The 23,490-nt window shown below is 41.4% G+C and overlaps 4 protein-coding genes across 8 annotated transcripts; 1 reads left to right on the forward strand and 3 right to left on the reverse strand.

Annotated features, from left to right (window-relative positions):
• The first annotated feature begins 854 nt into the window (after positions 1 to 854).
• Positions 855 to 3,730, forward strand: LOC109101480 (succinate dehydrogenase [ubiquinone] iron-sulfur subunit, mitochondrial). The gene is made up of 8 exons (XM_042748577.1): positions 855 to 1,011; positions 1,532 to 1,665; positions 1,744 to 1,829; positions 1,901 to 2,037; positions 2,116 to 2,232; positions 2,310 to 2,411; positions 3,218 to 3,340; positions 3,410 to 3,730. The coding sequence occupies exons 1-8, from the start codon at positions 949 to 951 to the stop codon at positions 3,488 to 3,490; spliced, it is 843 nt and encodes a 280-aa protein (XP_042604511.1). The 5' UTR covers positions 855 to 948; the 3' UTR covers positions 3,491 to 3,730.
• Positions 3,731 to 9,006: 5,276 nt separating this feature from the next.
• Positions 9,007 to 14,041, reverse strand: LOC109088547 (RNA polymerase II subunit A C-terminal domain phosphatase SSU72). Its single transcript, XM_019102718.2, has 5 exons — positions 13,835 to 14,041; positions 12,673 to 12,816; positions 9,914 to 10,053; positions 9,669 to 9,787; positions 9,007 to 9,434 (listed from the first exon to the last, which is right to left on the reverse strand). The coding sequence occupies exons 1-5, from the start codon at positions 13,912 to 13,914 to the stop codon at positions 9,333 to 9,335; spliced, it is 585 nt and encodes a 194-aa protein (XP_018958263.1). The 5' UTR covers positions 13,915 to 14,041; the 3' UTR covers positions 9,007 to 9,332.
• Positions 14,042 to 14,589: 548 nt separating this feature from the next.
• LOC109088555 (fibronectin type III domain-containing protein 10-like) lies at positions 14,590 to 16,764 on the reverse strand. The gene is made up of 2 exons (XM_042748640.1): positions 16,628 to 16,764; positions 14,590 to 16,432 (listed from the first exon to the last, which is right to left on the reverse strand). Exon 2 carries the CDS (start codon positions 16,369 to 16,371, stop codon positions 15,574 to 15,576), a length of 798 nt encoding a protein of 265 aa, XP_042604574.1. The 5' UTR covers positions 16,372 to 16,432; positions 16,628 to 16,764; the 3' UTR covers positions 14,590 to 15,573.
• A 571-nt stretch (positions 16,765 to 17,335) lies between these two features.
• Positions 17,336 to 22,015, reverse strand: LOC109088540 (ubiquitin carboxyl-terminal hydrolase 8-like). 5 transcript variants are annotated; one of them, XM_042748639.1, is made up of 12 exons: positions 21,914 to 22,015; positions 21,686 to 21,816; positions 21,530 to 21,600; positions 21,311 to 21,430; positions 20,872 to 20,967; positions 20,402 to 20,530; positions 20,156 to 20,296; positions 20,040 to 20,062; positions 18,809 to 18,843; positions 18,267 to 18,356; positions 18,147 to 18,182; positions 17,336 to 17,869 (listed from the first exon to the last, which is right to left on the reverse strand). In XM_042748639.1, the coding sequence occupies exons 1-12, from the start codon at positions 21,946 to 21,948 to the stop codon at positions 17,625 to 17,627; spliced, it is 1,152 nt and encodes a 383-aa protein (XP_042604573.1). In that variant the 5' UTR covers positions 21,949 to 22,015; the 3' UTR covers positions 17,336 to 17,624. The 5 variants fall into 5 exon arrangements, with proteins under 5 accessions (XP_042604573.1, XP_042604572.1, XP_042604570.1 ...); XM_042748638.1 differs by having other exon boundaries at positions 17,336 to 17,938; XM_042748636.1 differs by having other exon boundaries at positions 17,336 to 17,938; positions 18,147 to 18,356; positions 21,686 to 21,807.
• Positions 22,016 to 23,490: the final 1,475 nt, after the last annotated feature.

Consider the following 23,490-nt stretch of genomic DNA (forward strand, 5'->3'; position numbering starts at 1 on the left):
ATGCCTCCTTGTCCTTGTGGCACTGAATTATTAAAATATTATTACTGTACACTACAAGTAAAACCATTAAAAACATTTTTGTCACTTATTTTATTTCAGCAAGTTTCGAGGCAACATTTCTCATTTTGGAGCACTAAACAGAATTAATAAAACTAGAACTCAAATAAAAATTAGACGCATATAATTAGACCTAATAAAAATATTCAAAACAAAACAGAATCACTTTATTTAAATGTAAAACATAGAAACGAATTGAAAATATTAATAAAAAGCTATAACTGTGTATAAATGCTAGTGTAATAAGACAGTATTTTGATGTAATTTGATAACTTGTTAGTTTACGACATTAACAGGAAATTAATTCACAAAATCTGTGTTAATAATTATACAGTTATGAATGTTTATTAATCTGACAGTTCATATTAAAGAACCACAAGTATATATATTAAAATACATATTATAATTAAATGAAATAAAAACTGTATACATATTTGAAACAACAAAAAATGATAGAAAATAACAAAACACGCATCTCCGTCATATATTCATGTCTGTTTTTGTATAGTTCTTATGGGATAAAAGCTTTTATTAATCACTATATGCTCAGATAGCTGTTAAATATATATTTACAGTCATATGGAGATCATTTTAATCTGCAGCGCGTGGTCTTTCATCATAAAGTGACCTTAGGCTGTAGGTTTACAACTGATGAGTGTTACACTCTTTACACTCTTAATATTAATATGTTATGAATTTGCTTCGAAGCGATCTGTGATTATGAACACAGCAGCATTAGAACAGTCCTGCAGTAATGACAGTAATTCAACCTAACGTCACCCACCCTAGTGTGCTGTCTATCTAGTGCGGCGGCGGAGCGTGTTTTTGAGCCGCGTCCCGCGCGGTGCACTGTGGGCTGCTGGAGGAGCGCAGGGTCAGACTGACGCGAACATGGCCGCGGTGTGTTTCTCCTTGAGCCGCTGCTGCGCCGCCGGACACCGAGCCTCGCTCACGGTGAGAAACACCCGCTGTGTGTGTGTGTGTGTGTGTGTGTGTGAGAGATCAGATCATTATAGATCTTTCCTGAGGTTTATGATGTGATCATCAAATGACAAGCTGATATTACACAGTGATGTTTTAAACACTGTGGTGGGACATATTTCATATTTTAGCTATTGTATGCAATATTTCAGTAGTGTAAATGTGTTTTATATTAACTGTGGTGTAAACTTGTGCGCAAAATTGGAATATCGCGTAAAACATTTGTGTACAAAGCACGCTTTATTGGGTAAAAGTGTTTCTATCGTAGTTTATACGCATGTTTTCTTACTGGATGAGACAGTTATTCGACTTAACTGAGGGTTTTTTTTTTTTTTTTTATTTGTGTTAATTTTGGGTTTTTATTTTTGCGTGTTTTTTAATTTTTATGCGATGCAGATAAAAGTCGGTGTATGTAAACACATCTAGTGATGTAATGCGGGTGCGGTTCCGTCGGTGAACACTAGGGGTCAGTGTCTGTGTTCTGATTGGTCAGGCGGTGCGGTCAGCGCAGACGGCGGCGGCGGCGGCGGTTCAGCCCAGGATCAAGACCTTCCAGATCTACCGCTGGGATCCGGACCGCGCCGGAGACAAGCCTCGCATGCAGACGTACGAGCTGGACCTGAACACGTGAGTCCAGCCGTCTGTCCGCTCGCGCCGGGCTCCGTCTCTGTAGATCCGCTCTGAAGAGCGTCTCCTGTGTTTCAGCTGCGGCCCGATGGTTCTGGACGCGCTCATCAAGATCAAGAACGAGATGGACGGCACGCTGACCTTCAGGCGCTCCTGCAGAGAGGGTGAGTCTAAACCTGGTTCTGAGTGAACTGGTTCTGCTGTGGTCTGGGCTCTGAGCCGGTTCTGTCTGCAGGAATCTGCGGGTCTTGTGCGATGAATATCAACGGTGGAAACACGCTGGCGTGTCTGAACAAGATCGACAGTGACACCAGCAGGGTGACCAAGATCTACCCGCTGCCGCACATGTATGTGGTCAAGGACCTGGTGCCGGTGAGTCCCGAGCCGGTGAGCGTCAGACGCGGTGCTTCTGTGTGTGTGTGAGCGCTGAGCGCTGTCTGTCTCCTGCAGGACATGAGCAACTTCTACGCTCAGTACAAGTCCATCCAGCCCTTCCTGAAGAAGAAGGACGAGTCCAGACAGGGACAGGAGCAGTACCTGCAGAGCGTGGAGGACCGGCAGAAACTGGTAACACATCCGGACACGCGTGTGTGTGTGTGTGTGTGTGTGTGTGTGTGACCTGTGTGTGTGTGTGTCTCCGTCAGGACGGTCTGTACGAGTGTATCCTGTGCGCCTGCTGCAGCACCAGCTGTCCCAGCTACTGGTGGAACGGAGACAAGTATCTGGGTCCAGCCGTCCTCATGCAGGTCAGAAGAGCGATCAGTGCACAAAGAAGAGGTTATATAGATCTAGACATTCTGATACACAAGCATGCGCAGGTGAAGAGGTCCTGAGCCACTTCGAGAAAAACCTGAAACAATGAACACATTTACAGATCGTACCAGATATAAAGCTGTATGAACCATTTAAACATGGTCCCAAAATCTGCTGAGAGGTTTGGAAATGTGATTTTGAAACGGAAAATGTGTAGGAACCCTGCAGTGAATGGGTGCCGTCAGAATGAGAGTCTGATAAAACCATCACAATAATCCACAAGTAATCCACAGCACTCCAGTCCATCAGTGAACATCTGGAGAAGACAAAAGATGAAACACATCCAGCATTAAGATGTTTTTAACTCAAATACATAGAGTCTATAATCCATAATAACACTTCCTCCAGTGAAAAAGTGTTCTGGTGTGAATCAGGAGAGAAATCTGCACAGATCAAGCAGTGTTTAAACAGCTCTAAACAAATATGTGAGAGAACAACAGGAGATGCACTTTTTCACTGGAGGAAGTGTTATTATGGATTATAGACTCTATGTATTTGAGTTAAAAGCATCTTAATGCTGGATGTGTTTCATCTTTTGTCTTCTCCAGATGTTCACTGATGGACTGGAGTGCTGTGGATTACTTGTGGATTATTGTGATGTTTTTATCAGCTGTTTGGACTCTCATTCTGACGGCACCCATTCACTTGCAGTGAGACCCTGATGCAGCTACACATCTCTCCAGACCTGATGAAGACACACACTCATGCTGATGTCTCTGTTGATGTGTGTGTGCTGCAGGCGTACCGCTGGATGATCGACTCTCGTGATGATTACACTGAGGAGAGGCTCTCTCAGCTGCAGGACCCCTTCTCTCTGTACCGCTGTCACACCATCATGAACTGCACCAGGACCTGCCCGAAGGTAAGACGTCTGAATCAGGAGGTGTTTGAGCTGCTGGTGTTTGTTTCTCATGAGCTTCTCGTGCCGCAGGGTCTGAATCCAGGCAAAGCCATCGCAGAGATCAAGAAGATGATGGCCTCCTACAAACAGAAGAAGACGGCGTCGGCGTGAAGCCTCGCTTGATTACATGAAGACACACACACAGACACAGATCGTATTAATATGTTTCTGCTCATCACTCCATAAAGAGACGCAGACGTTTGAAGAGTTCAAGGTCTCTGCGGTGTCATGAGATCTGCTGTATTTTAGATAAATACACGCTTCTGTCTTTACTGCTTTCATTCCTACAACAACAATCTCATTAAGAGTCTTCCTCATCTTAAAATCATAATAAAGTGATCATAAACTCGACTGGAGTTCTGGGAATGGTCATTTTCAAACATGACAACTCAAAATCTTTTATCAGTTTAAAATAATAATAATAATAATAATAATAATAGTGTTTTTATAAACACTTTTGAAGGAGGGCAATGCTTTTCTTTTACTATCCAGTACAGTTCCTACCTAAAAATGTCAAATTAATCTCTTTATTGGGGCATTAACAAAGTTTTTCATGCATCTGCACTTATTTTGGGAGACTTTACTTCATATCGTATTTTTTAATCCACACTACATTAAACAGAAACATGGAACTGAAGAAATATAATGAGTCACGTGATGAAATGTGATTTAAACAAACTAACAAACAGAAGTCTGGGAAATGTGCTTTATGAGCATATTTATATAATGTGTTTAGTGTTCTAAAGATAAATCAGAGTCATATTCATGGTTTTGGAGGAGGTTTGACACTCCTGTCAGGGGAGGGCTCGTGGGCGGGGCTTTGTTCGGTGGGCGGAGTCAGAGGCGGGGCTACGCTGAATCTTCAGACACTCTGAGATCTGAGCATCACTCAAGGAATAAAGCACTGAGTTAAAGGTGGGCAGATTCTCTCTCAAGGCTCTGTATAGTGTACTCACTGTACACATCTGTCCTCAAAGGGAACGTCTACACATGCGCGTCTGAGTCACAGTTTAATGTAGCTCACAGTCCTGCATGAGTTCAGTCCATGTGTTACTCTCATTACCTGAAAACACTGTGTAAAGGAAGATTTGAGTGTTTAAAGTCATCATCATGGAGTCTGTTGGGGGTTTTACGCTTCGGTGGAGGAAGAGCAGAATTACAGCCGGAGCAAACGACTAAACAGTCCACAAGCTGCTGTTTTCAATATAAGCTTTTTTTTAGACGTACAACAGTTCTGAGTTCTGAATCTAAGGATGTTTTAATAGTTCAATAACTTCTTATGTCAAAATCTCAAGGGAATGATAGTTTCTCAGTTCATGACCCCTTCAAAGTTTGATGATAAGTTATCTAAAAGTAATCTGAAGAGTACTCAGAACACAGTATTTATAGTAACCTAGATACCGTTACTAACTACAGTTTTCATCATGTAATCTGTACTGGGATTGAGATCTACAAATCTCGTGTGAGTGGGTGGGTTTATCAGTCAAAATAATACACTGTCCCGAGATACGGAGCATAACAAGAAAGATGGAGCTACATAAACACTAGACATACACCATCCCTGCTGCTGTTTTCAACATTTTTAACTGAAAATAATAGTTCAGATAGAAAACATATACTACATGAGGCTGGAAGTGTCTGCTCTGCTCATGGCCAGACAAAAACAGCCCAAAGTTTCTATCTGTTCTATCAAACACAACTATGCAATAATTCTTTGCATATATTTTTGGCCATATGACAGAGATCTGATATATATTTCTGTTTTGCATGAAACTGAAGGATATTCGGTACATCCTATACTGTATTCTAAAATGATCTGATATTAACTTTTGCATGGATTTTATTGAGAAGAGCTTGGGCTCATGTAACCAGAAGGTTTTCTTACCTCGTGGGTTTATATTATCTTAACAAGTAAAGCAAGTCAACATTAATTTCACGGTGTGTCTGTCAAACGGTGAGGTACTGTCGTACAGTAGTAGTTTTGTGCACGCATGAATGTCATGTGGGTTGAGGGTGTTTTGGTTTTTTATTAAGGAGGGTTTTTGGTTGCTGTGTGTGCTGATATGCGAAAGTTATGCAGTATTAGAATGTTTGCGGGAGCGGGTGGGACTGGACACAAAAATCACGGGAGCGGGCAGTAATGTTCAGAAATTGAGTGGGAGCGGGATTAAGAGAACAGTCCCTCGCAGAGCTCGAATACAGAAACACACCGGCGACTGTAGAAAGCAAAAGATGAATCCCCGACATTTGGCTGATTCAGAATTCCCATCTAGACGCAGTTTTTAAGGTCCAAAAAGAGGAAATGTCCGGGAAAAAGAGGAAATATGGTCACTCTAACGTCATAGCAACGTACAACACAAAGTACCTCATACACGAAACACTTAACGTAAAGCCTGATTTACACTTCTGCGTCGGACCTGAAACGTTTTATGTAAGTACTGATTTAAGTTTCTGATTCTTTACATGTCCGCATCAGTGGTACAACACTAAAGCTAGTGTGTCAGTTTTCATTTATCCCGCAGTTATTTCCCTTTCAAATGCGGCGATGTCCGCGTCGTGACGTGCAGCTCGCGCTACACGAATCTCTGCGCTCTCAGATAAACCTCTAGAATTTTTCTCTGGGTCGCTCAGAGAGTATGCCTGCACTTAAAGAGTCACAGAGAAGCATTATAGCTGTTCGGCAAATAAATATCAAATATCACCACAGCAGATCAACATTGTTTGTTCTGATGTATAATGCTATGTAGTATAATAAAACGATAAGACACTTGTTCTTTGCTCTGTTTTATTTTATATAAGAAGGTGTAACATTAAAATATATCAAAGTGCACATAAACACACACAAAACTCAAGTACATACAGAGGAGAAAGGGTTCTAATCACAGCGCTAGCGGTCCGCGGAGAATTGACGCGCTGTTAGATTTCTGGAGAGGTGCACGTCCGGCTACGCTGTACCTTGACTGTTCAGTGGCTGACTGTTCAAAAACTTCCACATTTATGAAACCTACATAATTTTTAACAAAACTCAAAAAACACAAATATTAATCCGCGCGTATCTAATGTAATTTAACAAGCATAAAGCTGAGTTTCACATGAAAAAGCGATCGAAGTGATACTGTGCTTCATCAATAAACACATTAGTTCGCAACAAAATTCAGTGCAAAGGTGTGCGAGACGTGGGGGGAATAATATTGGACATGTTTTTTTCACAACATACCCAATGTCAAGCATGTGAAAAGGGAAATGTGTCAATGATACTGTTTACCCTTTTACCCAGGTTTAGCCTTGACAGTGTTTTTTTCAGAGTTCACAAACTTCAAGGTTTCAAGGCACCAAAGATTCTGCCCTTTAAAGAAGATACTTAAAATGCATGATGTTATTGTATATTTAGAAACACTGACCTGAATACCCAGATATTTCTTATGTGTGGCATTTTCCAGGGAGGATCTGATTCCACATGTTACTACATATCTGAACTATATATATAAGTGAATACGAATATATTACCTAGTATAGGTATGACGCGCGCGCTCCGGTCCGCGCATGCGGGTCATGAAGCGGTTTCCAGCAGCGCGTTCAATTTAAATAACACACTGTTCCAAAAACAGTCCAAAATTTTTGCGATCCTACATATTTATTCAGCATAACTCCCCACAGAAAACCACACAAATATCTAAAGTTCCGAAGTTTTAGTCAGAATAAATGAGACAGAGAGAGAGACTCGAGAGAGAGACAGCCCTTGAGTTTCATTCTGCAAAAGCGATTCAGTTTTACAATGATAAAACACTTCATCATGCATGTACAGAATAGGCCATTCCCATTGATGTTCATGCATAAAAGATCCCTCATTCTGGATGCAAAAGTGTGAATCACGAGATTTTAAAGGCGAAAAGAACTGAAATGAAATACAGTATTTTAGCATGTTCTGAGACTTTGACCTGACTAACTCTGGTGCCTAACCAGTCTCAGACCCAGGTGCTTGTAAATTAATGTGAATCAAAGGTCAAAAATGTAAAAATATGATTCTGGAACATTGGGATCAAGAAACTAAAACTGAAAGTTTACAATTCTTCCGAACTCTAAAATCAGATTATGAATGTGAAGATTATCTCCAGAGTGTCAGAGACACAAAGCAGAGATGGATCCTGAGCAAGTACAGGCTCATGAGCACAGTCTAGCCATCGAGACGGGCAGACACAGAAAGAGCTGCTTACCCAGAGAGCAAAGAGTGTGTGCTCACTGTCAGACAGGAGAGATCGAGACAGAGACGCACTTCCTCCTGCACTGTCAGAAATACATATCCATAAGAAACCTATACTTCAACAGATTCACCAACTTAATAAAGAACTTTACAGCCATAGTTAACAAATAAAGATACTATAGGAAGGGACATACAGCAGCACTGGCTGCGAGATACGTGTGGACATGCCACAGCCTGAGAGACAGCAGGTGAACGTTTTGTGTGTATGCATGGACCTCAGTGTGTCTGACCCTATTGTGCACACAGTCATCCTTAGTATGTTTGTGTGTTTCTATGTAAGTTAAAGACTGTGGTTCGAATGTTCACTTCAGATAATCTGTTACAGTTTAATAAAGATGTTTAATATTCAGTTCCATTACTGTGATGTTCATTTAACGCACGGCGCTTTTTTTTATCCGCGTATATGTATAGTAGCTTTGCAATATTGTATCATTTATATTCATGCCAATAAAGCAATTTGAATTGAAAAAAAAATTGAGAGCGACGTTCATATCGGAAGAGAGAGAGAGACGAGAGAGGACAGGAAAACAGACACACAGAGAGAGTCAGCAGAAGGAAAAAAGAGAGAGATGATTTCCCAGCGAGAGAGAGAGCGCTCCACAAGAGAGAGAGAGATAGAGAGAGAGAGAGAAAACCAGAGAGAGAGAGAGCTCTAGAGAGAGTTGAGAGAGAGTGAGATAGAGAGAGAGACAGAGAGAGAGACAGAGAGAGAGAGAGAGAGACAGACAGAGAGAGAGAGACAGAGAGAGAGAGAGAGAGAGAGAGAGAGACACACAGAGAGAGAGAGAGACACACAGAGAGAGAGAGAGAGAGAGAGAGAGACGCTCATCTGGAATATCAGAGTATAGAGTATATTCTGCGAAAATACCACGCTTTACATAAACTGGAAACAAAATCGATTCTAATCACTGCAGTTCGCTATTATTGTGGACTCCGCTAGATCCTTACGAAAACTAACCACGGATTTACTACAATAAAATAAAATACTACTATAGTTACCATGGTAACCACAAATTAGCCATGGTTTTGCTACAGTAATCATAGTTCCACCATGGTATTTGTAGCAAAACTGTGTGTTTTAAGAAATATTAATCAATGCGGCAAAGAATCATGGTTAAATATCTTGTTATAGAGATAAGTCTGATTTAATGGTGGCTGTGCATTAAAATAAAATGTTTTATGATCATAACTCAAGTGATGAAGGATTTCAGATCCCTGCCTGCTTTAAATGCTTCAAAATCATTAACAGCTGAAATCATTCCTTAGAAGTTTAGAAAGTAATCAGTTACATTAATAAAGTAATTGAAATAGTTATAGTGTAACGTGAAGTATAGTGACGCAGTATTTCATACAGAACACCACACACTCACTGACTCATCAACGCTTTATTCATTCATCCATTCATTTATAGAGCAGTATGTACAAGAATCATTTCAGGCACTCTCAGGTACAATTATAGAATCATCTTTCCATTTACAAAATCAAAGAAAAACAAAACAGGCATCGAATCCCATCTTTAAATAACGCTGAAATAAATTCATGAGAAAGCAGGAGATAACGCGTCCCGTCCGCCAGAGTTATGAATGGTAAGATCCCTGGATCTCAGGAGCAGCTCCCGGTTCCTCCAGGTGTGCGTACAGTGCTGAAGGTCACCTGAGGTCAGTGCTGGAGGTCAACAGAGAGGCTGTGGTGTCAGTAGAAGCAGACGGTGTGAAGGAACGGCCGCTGGCTCTTCTCCTCAAACTCCTGCAGGAGCTCGTCCATCTCGTTCTCCATGTCATCAGTGTGCTGGATCTGACGAGCACAAGCGACCGCTCACGCTTACCACACTCTACATTTTTTATGGCTACATTAAATGTATTTATGTATTTTTTGTTGTGTAGTTAACTGTAATAACCCTGATTTCTTGTAAAATCATGAAACCGCTCTTACAGAAATTAGCATTGAACATTAACATTAATGAACTGTAAAGCTTTCTTCTGCAGTGCATGAAAGAAGTGTGACTGGAGGTGTTGTGTGTGTACTCACACACTGACACAGCTCACAGATGAGAAACGCTCCTAGCGTGGCCTCCTCGTGATTGTCCTGGATATCCACATTAATCACATGCACCGGCTGCAAGCTCTCCTGCTCACGAGAGTTCAGGTCTGAAAGAGACACGCGCGTCATTCTGGAGCCACACACACACACACACACACACACACACACACACACACACACACACACACACACACACACACACACACACACACACACACACACACGCTCCTCACCCTCCAGCACCTGGTCGTACACACGCTCCTCACACGTGATGACCAGGTCAAACTGGTCTTTGCAGCTCTGGAAGCGCTCGGGTCGTGTCTTGATGCGCTTGTTGCGGTCCAACATGTGCAGGATCCCGTTCTGAGTGTATCTGAGCAGAGCGGTCAAGGAAGACAAACACTGGAGTGTCCAGAACACATCAAACCTGTCTGTAAAGGGTTAAAAGACTGGAAACACGAACACTAGCGCCATCTACTGGTCACCCTCGGGACACCACTCCTGATGTCCAGTCACTCAGCTACACACACACATCTCATCTCGCTCAGTAAGACAGTCTGGGGTTCAGAGGAGAGCTCAATCACAAGCAGTATGAATACAGCACTACATGGTCCACCAAACACTGCTTGTGACTTCACTGCGCTTCTGCTCTGAAGTCCACTGTACATTAGAGATGAAGTTATGATCATTTATCAGGTAGTGTGTCAGATTTGAACAGGAGTTTAGATTTTCACACCGCTGCAAATCTAGATTAGTTTTATTCTCATTTTTACAAGTACGCTTAATTTAATAAAAATAAAAAGAACACAAAATCTGGACCTTTTCACTCCTTTTATCACTCATCAAGTGAAAACTAAGCACACAGTTGTTTTCGGTGTATTAGAAATGTCTAAAAGCATTTAGAAAGACAAATGTTCTCGTGAGCCAACGCTGCATAAATATTAAGGCACATTTTATAGACTTCCTGAATCTACGTTTATTCAGTCTCATGGCATTTACTGAAAATCCTTCACATAATTACAATGAGTGGCCTCTTAAAAAACAGCTTGTAAATCTCTCATCACACCGTTTCATCTCCAAACTCTGGAGACTTATTTCTGTCAGTCAGCACAGCTTTTGTGTGTCATTTTGGAGCCTCATCGTAGACCTGATCTGATCTGTTGAGTGAACACTGACAAAATTACCCACAAATCTCACGTGAGCGCAGATCAATGACGCGTGTGATCAATCAGCTCCGACATGAAGTACAAACCTGCGCTGATCGACAGAAAACAAGCTCATTCTGTGAAAATACAGTGTTAATCTTTAGTTCATGTTAGTTAATGCATATACTAATGTTAATAAATGAGACCTCATTATGAAGTGTGAGCAGAACAGCATGATTTCACAGCTCGGTCACTTTAGAATGGAAACACACAAGTGTAGCAAAGTGGGAAATAAACACCCCCCAAAAAAGCACAAAATATATTTAGTGAAGCTGTTATACTCTGTGTGAGTAAAGTTAGTTTTTGTCTAATGTGATAACATTAACTAGCATTATCAATTCTCCAGGTCAAAATTACTGAAACAACACGAGGGTTAAAACCTCTTCAAGGTAAGAATTAGTGGAAGAAAAGGTTTATAACTTATATAAAACATCTGAATGAGTTATGATTGATCTGTGCAGCTCGAGCAATCCTTCATGTGTGACGCTTGACCTAGCAAACACTTAACAAGAACGCCAAATAAAACAGAATTCACATCCCGCCATGTTCTTAAAAACTTCTACAGGTGACGGGTTTGTCATCTAAAGCCTAACTATATTATATTCAAATGCAGCATTAACCGTATTCTGAGTTTATAGTTGTGAGACGCAGTATGATGTAAATGAAGAGTCTCTCATCAGCGTGGTTTAGTTTAGTCTGCTTTAACACACGCGTGATGTCTTACAGGAATCTGTCTGTGAGCTGCAGGATTCAGCGTCTGGAGAAGACACGAGCAGCAGGAGTGAACCAGCGGAGGTCTACTGCCCTCAGACCCAACGCTGACTACACTATACATGATGGACTCAGACGCTTTCCTGTGATAGACGCATCAGGAGTGTTTCAGATGTATTCACTCACCCGGACGTCGCCCCAGACCTGTATCTCCGGTGGAACACAACACTGGACTCCACAGCAGAGACTCACACAGGTTTGGAACGACACCAAGGGAGTAAATAACGAATGATTCGGGAGAACTATCCGTTTAATGTGAGGAACAGTTCAAGGGGTTCAGAAGAACAAAACCTGTACGGAAGCGCTTGTGATTTAAACGATGCATTACTACCGTTCCTAAGATAATCACGCTAAAATAATAATTAAAGATTTGATAAAAGAATCATTCTGGGTTCCTCATGAAGAGTTTTTGTTACACTGTGTCCTAATTACACTCAACAAGATTCCAGGAACAGTTCGTCTACACAACAGTCAATCAAATATCACAGCCAATCAGAAGCGTGTGTGGGCGGAGCCTCTGGAAGCACAAAATGGATATGTTTATAACCTAATTCATAAAAATATTAAACGTACATACCGAGTGTCTGATAGCGTCTTTGTTATGGAATATACTTTCTGGTTCTTATTTTTAATGTTGGTTTGCGCTTCATTTTTAAGATCTGAGGTAAACTGTTGTTGCTTTTGATAAATGTAACGCAGAATGATATCTATACTCATAGTAGAGTTGTAATGAAGCACATAATCACCTGAGATTATCTACTGTCACATAGTTTGAATGTTGTTCCAGCTTCGACGTCGTGGAAACAGAAATCGTTTCTAAACCTGAAGGGTCACCTCAAACTCTGATTATCGTGGAAAGGTGGTGTAGTTAGGACACGGTGTTAGTGTGAAGAACATTCTGGCATCTAAACCAGCTCTTTCTATCTTCACTTTAAAGACAGAACAGAGGTTCGGAAGAGGTTGGCATCAGTGCCAGTAAAGAGGCTGAGCGTGCGTCTGACTCTATCAGGGGATACAGCTCCTTGTCTTTACGGACCAGGTCGTTGTACATCTGCTCGTACGTGGTCTTGAAGTCGTAAATGTTGGGTTTGTCCGGAGCGGGTCCAGGGAGCTTGACGTGGGTTCCTGTGCCGAAGGAACGCACATCAAACCCTCGCTTGCTGTGGAGTGACAGAGAGACGTGAGAAACACAAGACATCAGACCGGGACACACACACGACGAGAACTGACCTCCCTGACCACAGACAGAGACGAAAACCAGCCTGTGAGGGACCAACACACGACGCCTAGTGCCCTGCCATCAGACAACCATCCTCTCACCACTTCAGCAGCTACAGACAACTATACACTGTGTGGGTCACAATTATACACTTCTCTTTATGACAAAAATCATTAGGATATTAAGTAAAGATCATGTTCATGAAGATATTTAGTAAATCTCCTACTGTAAATATATCAAAACTTAATTTTTGATTAGTAATATGCATTGCTAAGAACTTAATTTGAACAACTTTAAAGATGATTTCCTCAATATTTAGATTTTTTTGCTCCCTCAGATGTTCAGATATTGTCCTCCTAACACACCACACATCACTGGAGAGATGATTTATTCAGCTGTGTGGGTCACAGGTGTCTGTGTGGAGTCTTCAGAAAGCTCAGAACAGATGAATGCGTGTGCTTGAGTCCCTCACAGCCTCGTGTTCGTCCCTGGTAGAAATGAAATCTAAGGTCTGTAGTTTTATCTGGATATCTGAACGGTCTCGTGGATTAGGACATGCGCAGTGGTATTATGATGAACACCACAGTGAATTGTTATATTAAGGGTTCAGTTCCATGGTACTGCCATCACTGTACCGTTTCACTGTATTACTAAATAAATCTCTGATTACTTCCTGAGTCTGACTACTTTATTCCAGAACTTTCTCTGGTTCTCAGTGTAAGCTTTCAGACGAGCTCCGTCAGCTTCCGTGTTTCCGGACGCGTAACAAAAACGTTATTTTACGGTATTTATCTATTTTTAATGATTCCGGCTCGGCTCGGTTCGGTTCTCGAGGTCTGATTGTCCTGATTCGATTCCGATCCGCGTCTGGACACCGATAAAAAGTAAAAACAAAAGAAGACGAAACGACGCAAAAATCAGGTCGACGCGGATGAGCTCGGCTCGGTTCTCGTCGTTACCTCAGGATGTTGTGCGCTTCCATGCTGCGGTTCTGGTTGCTGGAGCACACGACCGCGACACGCAGCGGATGGACCGGCATCGCTATCTAACGCCCGGTGAGCGTGCGGCGGGTTTGAGAGATCGGTTCGGCGCGGGAGCTCGGTTCGGCGCTTCTACTCGGATCCGCGGAGCAGGAGAAAATGGCGCTGGTGCTGCGCAGCTCTCACTGTGGCGTCACAATGGGGGGAGGGGACGTGGGCGGGGCCTCAGAAAAACACCCTCACTTCATTTGCATATTCTGGATGACTGTATAATTTGTGTATATCGATTCCTTTTAGAACATAAATATCAAGGCGAATATAACTTATAGATATCACCATACTTGCAGTGGATTACAGTAGAACTGCAAAATAAAAATGTGTATGAAATGTTTTCTGAAATGCTATGTTGAAATATGCAAATGAGGTGTTGTCTAATTAAACATGAGCAAATTTGCAAACATTTCTAGAATAAAAATGTCAACACTGGGTGAGGCCAGGTTCAAAACTGTTTCGTTCTGTGGACACAGAAAATCTCGTTTCGAGAAAGCGGGCTTTAAAGATATGTATTGTTATATAAATCTACAGACAGAAATAGATAAAGTGCTATGAAAGAAACACTTAAAGGTGCATTATGGATGTTTTCTTTCCATTAGCCTTGAAAACAAAACTTAATGAAAAGCCAAAAATCTCAAAACTGACTGCAGTCTCTCTAAACAAAATACAAAGCAAACCTGTTTATTAAATTCACCCTCTTTTATTGACACAAAAGGGTTATATAACAGAGGAAGAAAGCACAGTATTCAAATGGCTGTTCAGCCAGTCAGTGGGTCCTTATTTTGGTGAATATTACTAACTCAGAATAAGAAGAGTTGTGTAAAGATAAGGCATACTGTAAATTATTGGGTTTGACACACAGAGTACAAAACTACAGCGTCCCTCGGATAAAACTGAAGCAGCTTTTCTTCCTTACTAGCCTGAAAACACCGTTATTACCTTACACAAAGCCATCATATGCCGTTATTTTGCATTTCTAAAACAAATATTAACATAGCTATCATTCTAAATATGGATGAGTGCACAGTTTTTCTGGTAAATGGGATTATTAAACGAGACTATAGATGAAAATGCACATAAACACAGGAAAAAGCTTGTCGGTGTATAGCTAAGCGTATCCCTTATGAACATTTACCATGGTTACTATAGTAAAACCACGGTAACCACATGGTTTTCCAGCGCTAACCATAGTTTAACCGTGGTATTTGTAGTAAAACTGTGGTTATGCAGATGGTTATCGATACACCACTATACTGTACACTTTTACTACAATAAAACCCTGGTTAATTTTCGTAAGGGATGGCTATGTTCGGAAGAGCATACTGTCATATTATTCCTACTATTTCTGCGGTACACTGTATCCCCTTTCAAGACTCCTTACGTGATTGCCAAAATGTTAAATTGCGTTACAACATGTCTTTTCTACGAACTGGACGCCACTCACATGCATCATGATGGGTAGCACGCTGACATTTCAGAACAGTGCCGCGCAGTATTCGTTAAATAGTAGGTAAGTACTCTATTCCGAACACAGCCGGTAAGTAGTGTCGTGAAAGTGCATCTCAGGAGTTTGACATGGATTCCGCTCCTGAGTTGTAGGAAAGTGTGCGTGTGTGTTTGCGTGACGATAACGGTGTTTGATGGCGATGCTTGTGCTTGTGTTTTCACAGGTGCGTGTTTAAGTGTGATCTGTGCGAGTGCTGCGCCGTCGGGTTCATGATGTTTTCGGTGATGTACGCCACCAGCAGGCAGATGATGACCAGCATCACGCAGATGGCTCCGCCCACCGTCGTCATGGCGATGACGATGTCCTGCATCCCGCCGGGCGCGAGGCTGAACTCCACGCAGGCCTCGTCCCGCTCGAGGGCGTAGGGCCGCACGCACAGCCGGTAGGGCACGTTCATGTGCAGCTCGTCGAGTAGATAATCCCTGCAGCCGGAGCCTAAATGAACGCCGGCGCATTCGAACTGCGTGTAGCTTCCGTTCCACCAGCAGCTGAGCCTGAACCCGCCCGTCTGACCCGGAGCGGGGCCCCTCGGCGGGGCCTCGTGAGCGACCGTCCACTGGATGAACACACTTCCGTTGGTCAGAATATTCGCCGTGAGTTGCCCTCCAGGTGAGCTCACCTGTCGACAGCTAGCGCTAGCGCACCTGAAGTCAGTTTGGGCGTAGCGGAAGCACAGTCGCTCGGGGTCATCAGCGCCGAGAGTGCGGTAAGCGCACAAGGGCCCGGGGTCCCCCAGAACACGCCAGCGTCTCACAGCACTGCTGTTGTCCTGCAGCTTTGGCCAGCGCTCGGTGATTCCCAGAGAGTCTTGATTGGAGTATTTATTGGTGTTATTACTGTCGCTGGTGTCGTGTTGCGCATCGCCGCTGGCCCGGTTCGGTAAAGCAGAACTCCCGCCTCTGAGAACCAGCAGAACCGCGCAGCGGAGCAGAACCGATCCCTGACGACGTGCCATGTCTGATTAACGCTTAAACGTTCACAGATGCGGAGAATAGCGCGGTCGCCATGGCGACGACCTGCAATAAAATAACGACAACAACAAATAAAATCAGAATGAACACCGACCGAACCCGAAGCACCACACCGGCCTCGAATTAACACAACAACGGCCCAGTCTCTGAATTCAAGACGAGCCACACAGCCTCGATGAAGATTATTTATCAGGCTGATGTGGTGCAAGATTTAATGTAAATAAAGATGGAGATTATTACCCCAGAGAACGAGAACAACCTCGCGCTGCAGCCGCCGAACGGGAGCGAGCATCTGTCCAGGAGCACGCGCGCGCGTCACTATTAATGATCATGTTTCCTCTCGTTCACTCTCGTCACGAGCCGTCATCAGTTCTGATTTTAAACATCGGCTCTGCATCATACTTAATACGGGCAGAGATGTGTAAATATATCACATTTATACACGCAAATGAAGGAAATGTAAACCCCCTTTTGCTATATTTCATGATTCTGTGAGAATATCTTAAAGTTTGCTTACAAATACTTAATAAAAAAACTAAGTAGAAAGATGGGAAACATGCTCCTAATTTTCAAAATAGTTCTACAATTTATATCTTTGTTATTTCATTAAATTTCAAATTTTACTTTTGGTCAGTGAGGTGTAGATCCTTCTTATTTTGGTAAAATAATTCACATTTTGCAGATTCTGAAAGGGGATGTAAACTTCTGACCTCAACTGTGTCATGTCTTGTGTTGTGGAGGAATTAAGTGTGTGTCTCCCTTGACTGAGAGATTGGATTAATAACTAATTTAATGTAAAATACAGTTGTAATGTATGGGATATGTTCTAGACAGTCTGCTCCACTGTGAAAACCCACGCAAGCTTCTGTGGTGAAAGGTATTTCTCAATTTCCCCATGCATTATAATTTTCGGAAGCAAAAATGTCAAGTATCACGCAGATGATGATATATGGTGTCCTTAGCTTTTATTGAGACTAAAACATGTTTCAGCTTTTCCCACGGAGCTTGTGATATAACCAAGATCTCTGGGAGAGAGAGGTATGCCCAAAACGAAAAATAGATATTATATGATACGTAACAGTTCAGCTGTTCCTTACACCCCAATATGTGTACATATGAAAAATAAAATACTATTCACAATTTAGTGACATTTCTAACATCTGACTGCACATGAACTAAAACCTTTACAATTTATCATACAAAGTTGTGTCTGTTCTCTCCACAATACGTTACATTTTTATAACGCTGAACAACACTTAGTTGAAAGCAATCCTCGAGCTGCTCCTCGTGTAGATTTCTCTCTCTTCTCTGTCTCTCGAGGATTTGAGCACAGTTGTCTTTTTCTGGCTCTTTCACTTTTATGTGTTTTCTTATGTTTTATTTTTTGTGTTTTCTTGTCATAATACGGCCTGTTGTCCTTGTGCTTCTGATGTAAAGTCTTTCTCAGTTTGGAGACATGTTCTTTCACCCGGAGATTCAAGTCTGTGTGAATGTCAAGAACATGATTTATTTTTATGCCCGCATATTTCCGCGTTGCATTTTTGATGCTTTCTGTGGGGACAGAATGTTTAGATATTTGTACTAGAAAACAAGACAAAAAAAAAAAGAAAAGTATTTTCATGTTGTTAATAATTTAGTTAAAAAGAACGCTTCCTCTGTATTCTTTCAGGTTCTTCAGAATTCACTGCACAGAAGTAATCTTCATGTTTTAGAATAACTAGTGAAATCAAGTCATTTGTCAGTTCTTCTCGGTCCTTACCTTCCAGCTGTGGTTTATTATGAGCTCTGCCACACTGTGAAAAAGAAGTTGATTTGCAGTCATTCAGTACGTGTTCCTGACCAAACTGCACTTCTTTTAAATGATAGCTCAGTTCAGACTCTGCTCCGCCTGCGTCCACTGCGTCTCCTGCTTCAGCAGTGTGCATTCTGGGCTCTTCTTTCACGTCCTCCACCTGAGCAACTGATGAAGCTACAAACACAGAGAACTCAGACACGGATACTGCTTTATTAAAGGAAGAGTTCTAATGGGGATCCTCGGGTTGAAGGTTAAATATGCAGTTTCAGTGCAGCTTCAAAGACCTCTACACGATCCCAAACTTTATACATTTCTATTTATTTAAAAAAAAAATGAAAATGACCGATCATTTCGCTAGATAAGACCCTTATTCCTAAATCCCGGTATGTTTTCCTCACAAACCTTAATTTCTTTCTTGGATGACACGGGGGTGAGTAAATTATTAGGAAATTGTTATTCTGGAAGTGAACTGATCTTTTAATAGCTGACTTCCTGTTGATTGACTGATTTAGGCAGCCTACATCCGATTGATGTTTAATGTGACTTTACATCAGCATGTTTTAAACACAGCCCTTGTTGAACACAAGAGAATTCAAGATTAAGTGCAAAATTGTGAATGTACTCACTTTTCTGGTACAAGAGCAAGTAAGCTTCGCTAGACCTACAATAAAAGATTAACAACTGCAGTTACTGTGCAAGTTAATTCTGTGATGTGATGCGTGAGAAATTAAAGGGTCATATGATGCGATTTCAAGTTTCTCTTTCTCTTTGGGGTGTTACAAGCTCTTGGTGAATAGAGAAGATCTGTGAAGTTGCAAAGACTAAAGTCTCAAATCCAAAGAGATATTCTTTACAAAATATGAGACTCGTCCACACCCTCCTGAAACGGCTCGTTCTAACACACCTTAACATGTCTACGTCAATGTGGGAAGATTTGCGTAACGCCACCCAGATGTTCACGCAAAGGAAGAAGGCGTAACTTTTATTCTCTCTGTTGCTGCCGCTGCCATGGTGTGGTGTGGAGAGCTGTGTTTGGTTGTGAAAGCGAAACTACTTTGTTTGTTCTTCCAAAAGAGGACAGGACTAGAAATCAGTGGTTAAGTTGTATTTCAACACTGTTCCAGAACAGTCCAACCCAAATATTCAGATGTGTGCAGCACATTTTATGGAGGACGAGGACTGTTTCCTGAACCAGTAGCCTGTGATGTGTCTGTGGCACAACGGCTGTTTCTATAAAGTTGGGCAGTTCAGACTTTGCAAGCACAGTCCGGCACTCCTGACTCACAGCCTGTAAGTACGTTTTTTATATTTAAATAATTTGTCAAAGATGATTCAGACGTGAGTTTTGAGCAGTGTAGAGTAGCGCTTGTTGTTTCTGCGATCACAAATGCAGACATGGGTTTATATTTATGCGACGTGATACGCAACGCAATGTATAAAAACACAGTATAAGTCATTATAATCAGTAATTATGTCCCGACTGGATGCAGCAAATGGCTCGTTTGTAATGGGTTTTATTGGTCTTGTCTCATCGTGTCGGGAGACAGCATCACAGTATGGTGAGGGGCGTAACATTTCCATCACACGCTTGAGGTATACAGCCAATCACAACACACTTGATAGCTGACCAATCAGAGCACACCTCACTTTTCAGAACAATGAGCTTTATAAACATCAATGTGTTTCAGAAGGCGGGGCATAGAGGAGCAACAATAATGTACAGTATGTGGAAAATAATGTGATTTTTGAACCTTAAACCACAAACACATTTCATTACACCAAATACACAAAATAATGTCTTTTTAGCAGCATCATATGACCCCTTTAAGAGAGTAATTTGATGTTACTGGCACTTACCCTTTCAGTTTGCTCTCATCAACCTAAAGGAAATCACAAGAGCACAGCTGAGTGATATAAAGCCCCGAAACAGTGGTCATTTAAATCTTAAATATATACTAACAATAACACGTTACCTGTGTGACACGGCTGTCGTCGAAACAGTACCACTTGTTCTCCTCAGAAGAGCGGATGTGAGCGGTGTAGTGTCCCCCGTGACGGCTCCCCCGGTGGTTGATCACAGCGTAGAGCGAGTACTGCTGCTCCTGCTCCTGAAACTGCATCCGCAGGGTCACACTTCCATTCACACACGGGTTAAACTCAGATTTGATTGTAGCCAAACAAAGGGGTTTATTGTGATGGTGCTGGGTGCGGTTACACACCCGAAGAGGTAACTGAAGCGGAACATCCATGGGACAGTCGTTTTTCACAAACCCACGTGACCAGCGGTCATACACGAACCTTTTCAGGTGCAGGGGCAGTATCGCTGGATACTCGTGTATGTCACAACTCTGTGTAAAACAGCAACGCAGTTACGTGTCGGGATCTGAAAGGCAAACCTGTGCTACACAAACTGAATCCAATGCACTTTGAGCACCAGCTTTGGAAAGGTCCAGTTCTCACTATTAACAAACCATTAACTATGACTTTGGCCTAGATAAGCTCAGAATTTGCTGCTTCTTAATAGTTAGTAAGCTAGTGGTTAAGTTTATTGGGTAGGGATGTAGAATATGGTCCTGCAGAATAAGTACTAATCAGCAGCCCGTATAGGCTTGCTATGAAGCAGCTAGTGAGAACTGGTCCCTATACTGAAGTGTTACCAGATAGGCTTTTAAACAAAAGTTCATTTCACCCATATTGTGTCCCTTTTCTCATCGCAGTCTTCACAGTACATCTGGTCGTCTCCAACTAATTCTGTAGACGCAAAATACGATTGAATCCCATCTTCCTGAAATCAGAATAGAGCGGTTTATGATGACCTGCACACCAGACTCTTGTTACACGTAATAATGCGAGCCTGATTCCGCCACTGAGTGAAATCACAGGTAATTTTCACACAATTCTGACTTTGTTTTCTCAGAATTGTGAGTTCATATCTGGCAATGCTGACTTTATAACACACAGTTGTGAGAAGTTGTTAAAAACAAACAAAAAAAGGCTTTTTCTCCTCAGAATTGTACTTTAGAACTTGCAATTCTGAGAGAAGAAGTCAGAGTTGTGAGATAAATGACACAATGACCTTTCTGTTCAGTGGCGTAAACGGGCTTCCGTTGGTAAAAATGTTCCCTCACTAGTCTGTATGTCCCGTCTCTGCTGTTCAGAGCGATCTGTAGCGACTTGAAGGAGCTGTCATCGTGGGACTTGTGATTTTCTGAACATGTTCTGTGGTTCCTCATAGTTCCTCTAAAGACCTGTTTCAGTTCAGAGAGACACACACTGTCTCTGTCTTTACTGTTTAACAAGCAAATATTTTTGGGCACGTTGAAGGAAGAGGACAAGAAATAAGCTACCTCGGCCAAATCCGGGCCTACTTTCTCCAGGATATCTAGGAAGTATTCCACGGCATCCTGCTGCTCATATACTGAAATGAACCAGAAAGTACAACACACGTCATACACACAGTTACACGAAAAGATTTCATTAACTCATGCCCATCGTGAACGTGCCTCTCTCTATACCCAGAGCCTGGATTACTCCTTTGGTTGAGACGCTCCGATCGCCCCTGTCCTGTTTTCTGAGCTCTTCGAATAGTTCCTTTAACGCTGACTTTAATTTCTCTCTCGTGTCACTGGGAGATCTGAAAGATGAGACAAGTGCTTTTCATTTCAGTACGACTATTCATCTTAGCCACGAACAATTGAGACGAATTAAAAAAGCATGAAGACAAAACCAACAGCAGCAGCACTTTGTCTCTGAACGCTGGGGTCATGAAGAGCACCTGCAAGGTAGCGTTCAGATAGCAGGTCGCACCTTGATTGAGCAAACCTCTGTATGAACCTGAGGAGAGGAATCAGATGCTTATGTGAACAAAAACAACAACGGCAACACGACAGCAGGAGTTATCATTTCATCGCATTTTCACGTTGTGCATAAAGCAAGTCGCCATTTAAAACTAATATCGTGTCTCCCCAGCACGAACACACCAACATGAAACATGAACATCTTATTATTATTATTATTAAAGCACTTGAAGTAAACCTTCCTAGTAATATAATTAATCATGGCGTCGAAAAGCGGGCTTTAGTAGCCTATCTTTGCCTTCAAAATAATAGACACATCACAGGATTTGTAGCTAGTGGTTTTACTGGTTATAAAGGGACTTGTATTGGTTTTAATGGAAACTGTAATGGACCCTGTGGATCTCTACTGGTAATCAGATTCTATCAGTGCCTTAAAACCAATAAATCCTAGTGGAATATGTCCCAAAACACACTACAGGAAAACATTTTTAATGGTTTTAATGGTTAAAAGTTGATGTTTGTAATGGTTTTTAAAGTAGAACCATTAGAATATCTGTGATGGTTTCTATTATTTTTTTCAGCAGGGTTGTTTCACGCCTCCCTTAAGAAAATTAACCATTATCTTATTTTAGTAAAAATGTAGTGATCATGTTTGTTTTTGTTTTTTTGACTACCATTTGTATAGTTTTACTATAAATACCATGGTTAAATCATGGTCAGTGTAGCAAAACCACGGTTAGTTTATAACCACGATTTAACCATGATTTATGTGTCCCTTAATTAGCACAACTTCAGCTCACTATATCAGTGAAATGACATGGGTTTGACAGAGGAAACACTGTGATGAGAAACACCAAAAACATTTAATCCCTGATGCAAAATTTAATCCAATTCAGACGGTCAAGGTGTAATAATATGTAAATTTATTAAAAAGAATATAGAGAACAGAAACCACAAATCATAACTTGGAAATAAAGTTCTTGATAATAATAACAACTTTCAAATATAGAAAATATAAATACAATTTTAGTACATGTTTAATAACAATCCATTTATGATAGATTGAGCCCGTATCAATCAAAACATTAATAAAATTGTAATTAAAATTCTGTTTGAATCAAAAGTACCAAAGTATTAAGTATTAAAATATCAAAGTATCAAAGTATCAGAGTATCAAAGTATCTGAATTTCAAGGTATCTGAATTTGAATAAAAACCTGTAAGAGTTCTAAGTCTAAGTCTAAGAGTTGTCGAGTGAAGCCAAAGAAGAGGAAGTGAGCTGAAAAGATAGAGAGACCAGAGTCTCAGAAAGTCAAACCCTATTCTATTTTGCAGAGTCTATCTTATATACTGTTGTTCTAGACATAAGTCGTCATCTGGCTATCACTAATAACACCTGACCTTAAAAAATAGTCTCGTCATTGTCTCGATTTTGGACTTCTTCCTCTTTTAGATTCAAAGTATCATACTGATAATTCTAAGAAATATTGATACAAAAGAACAATACGTGCA

This window comes from Cyprinus carpio, chromosome B22, assembly GCF_018340385.1.
Source record: "Cyprinus carpio isolate SPL01 chromosome B22, ASM1834038v1, whole genome shotgun sequence".
Taxonomy (NCBI): domain Eukaryota; kingdom Metazoa; phylum Chordata; class Actinopteri; order Cypriniformes; family Cyprinidae; genus Cyprinus; species Cyprinus carpio.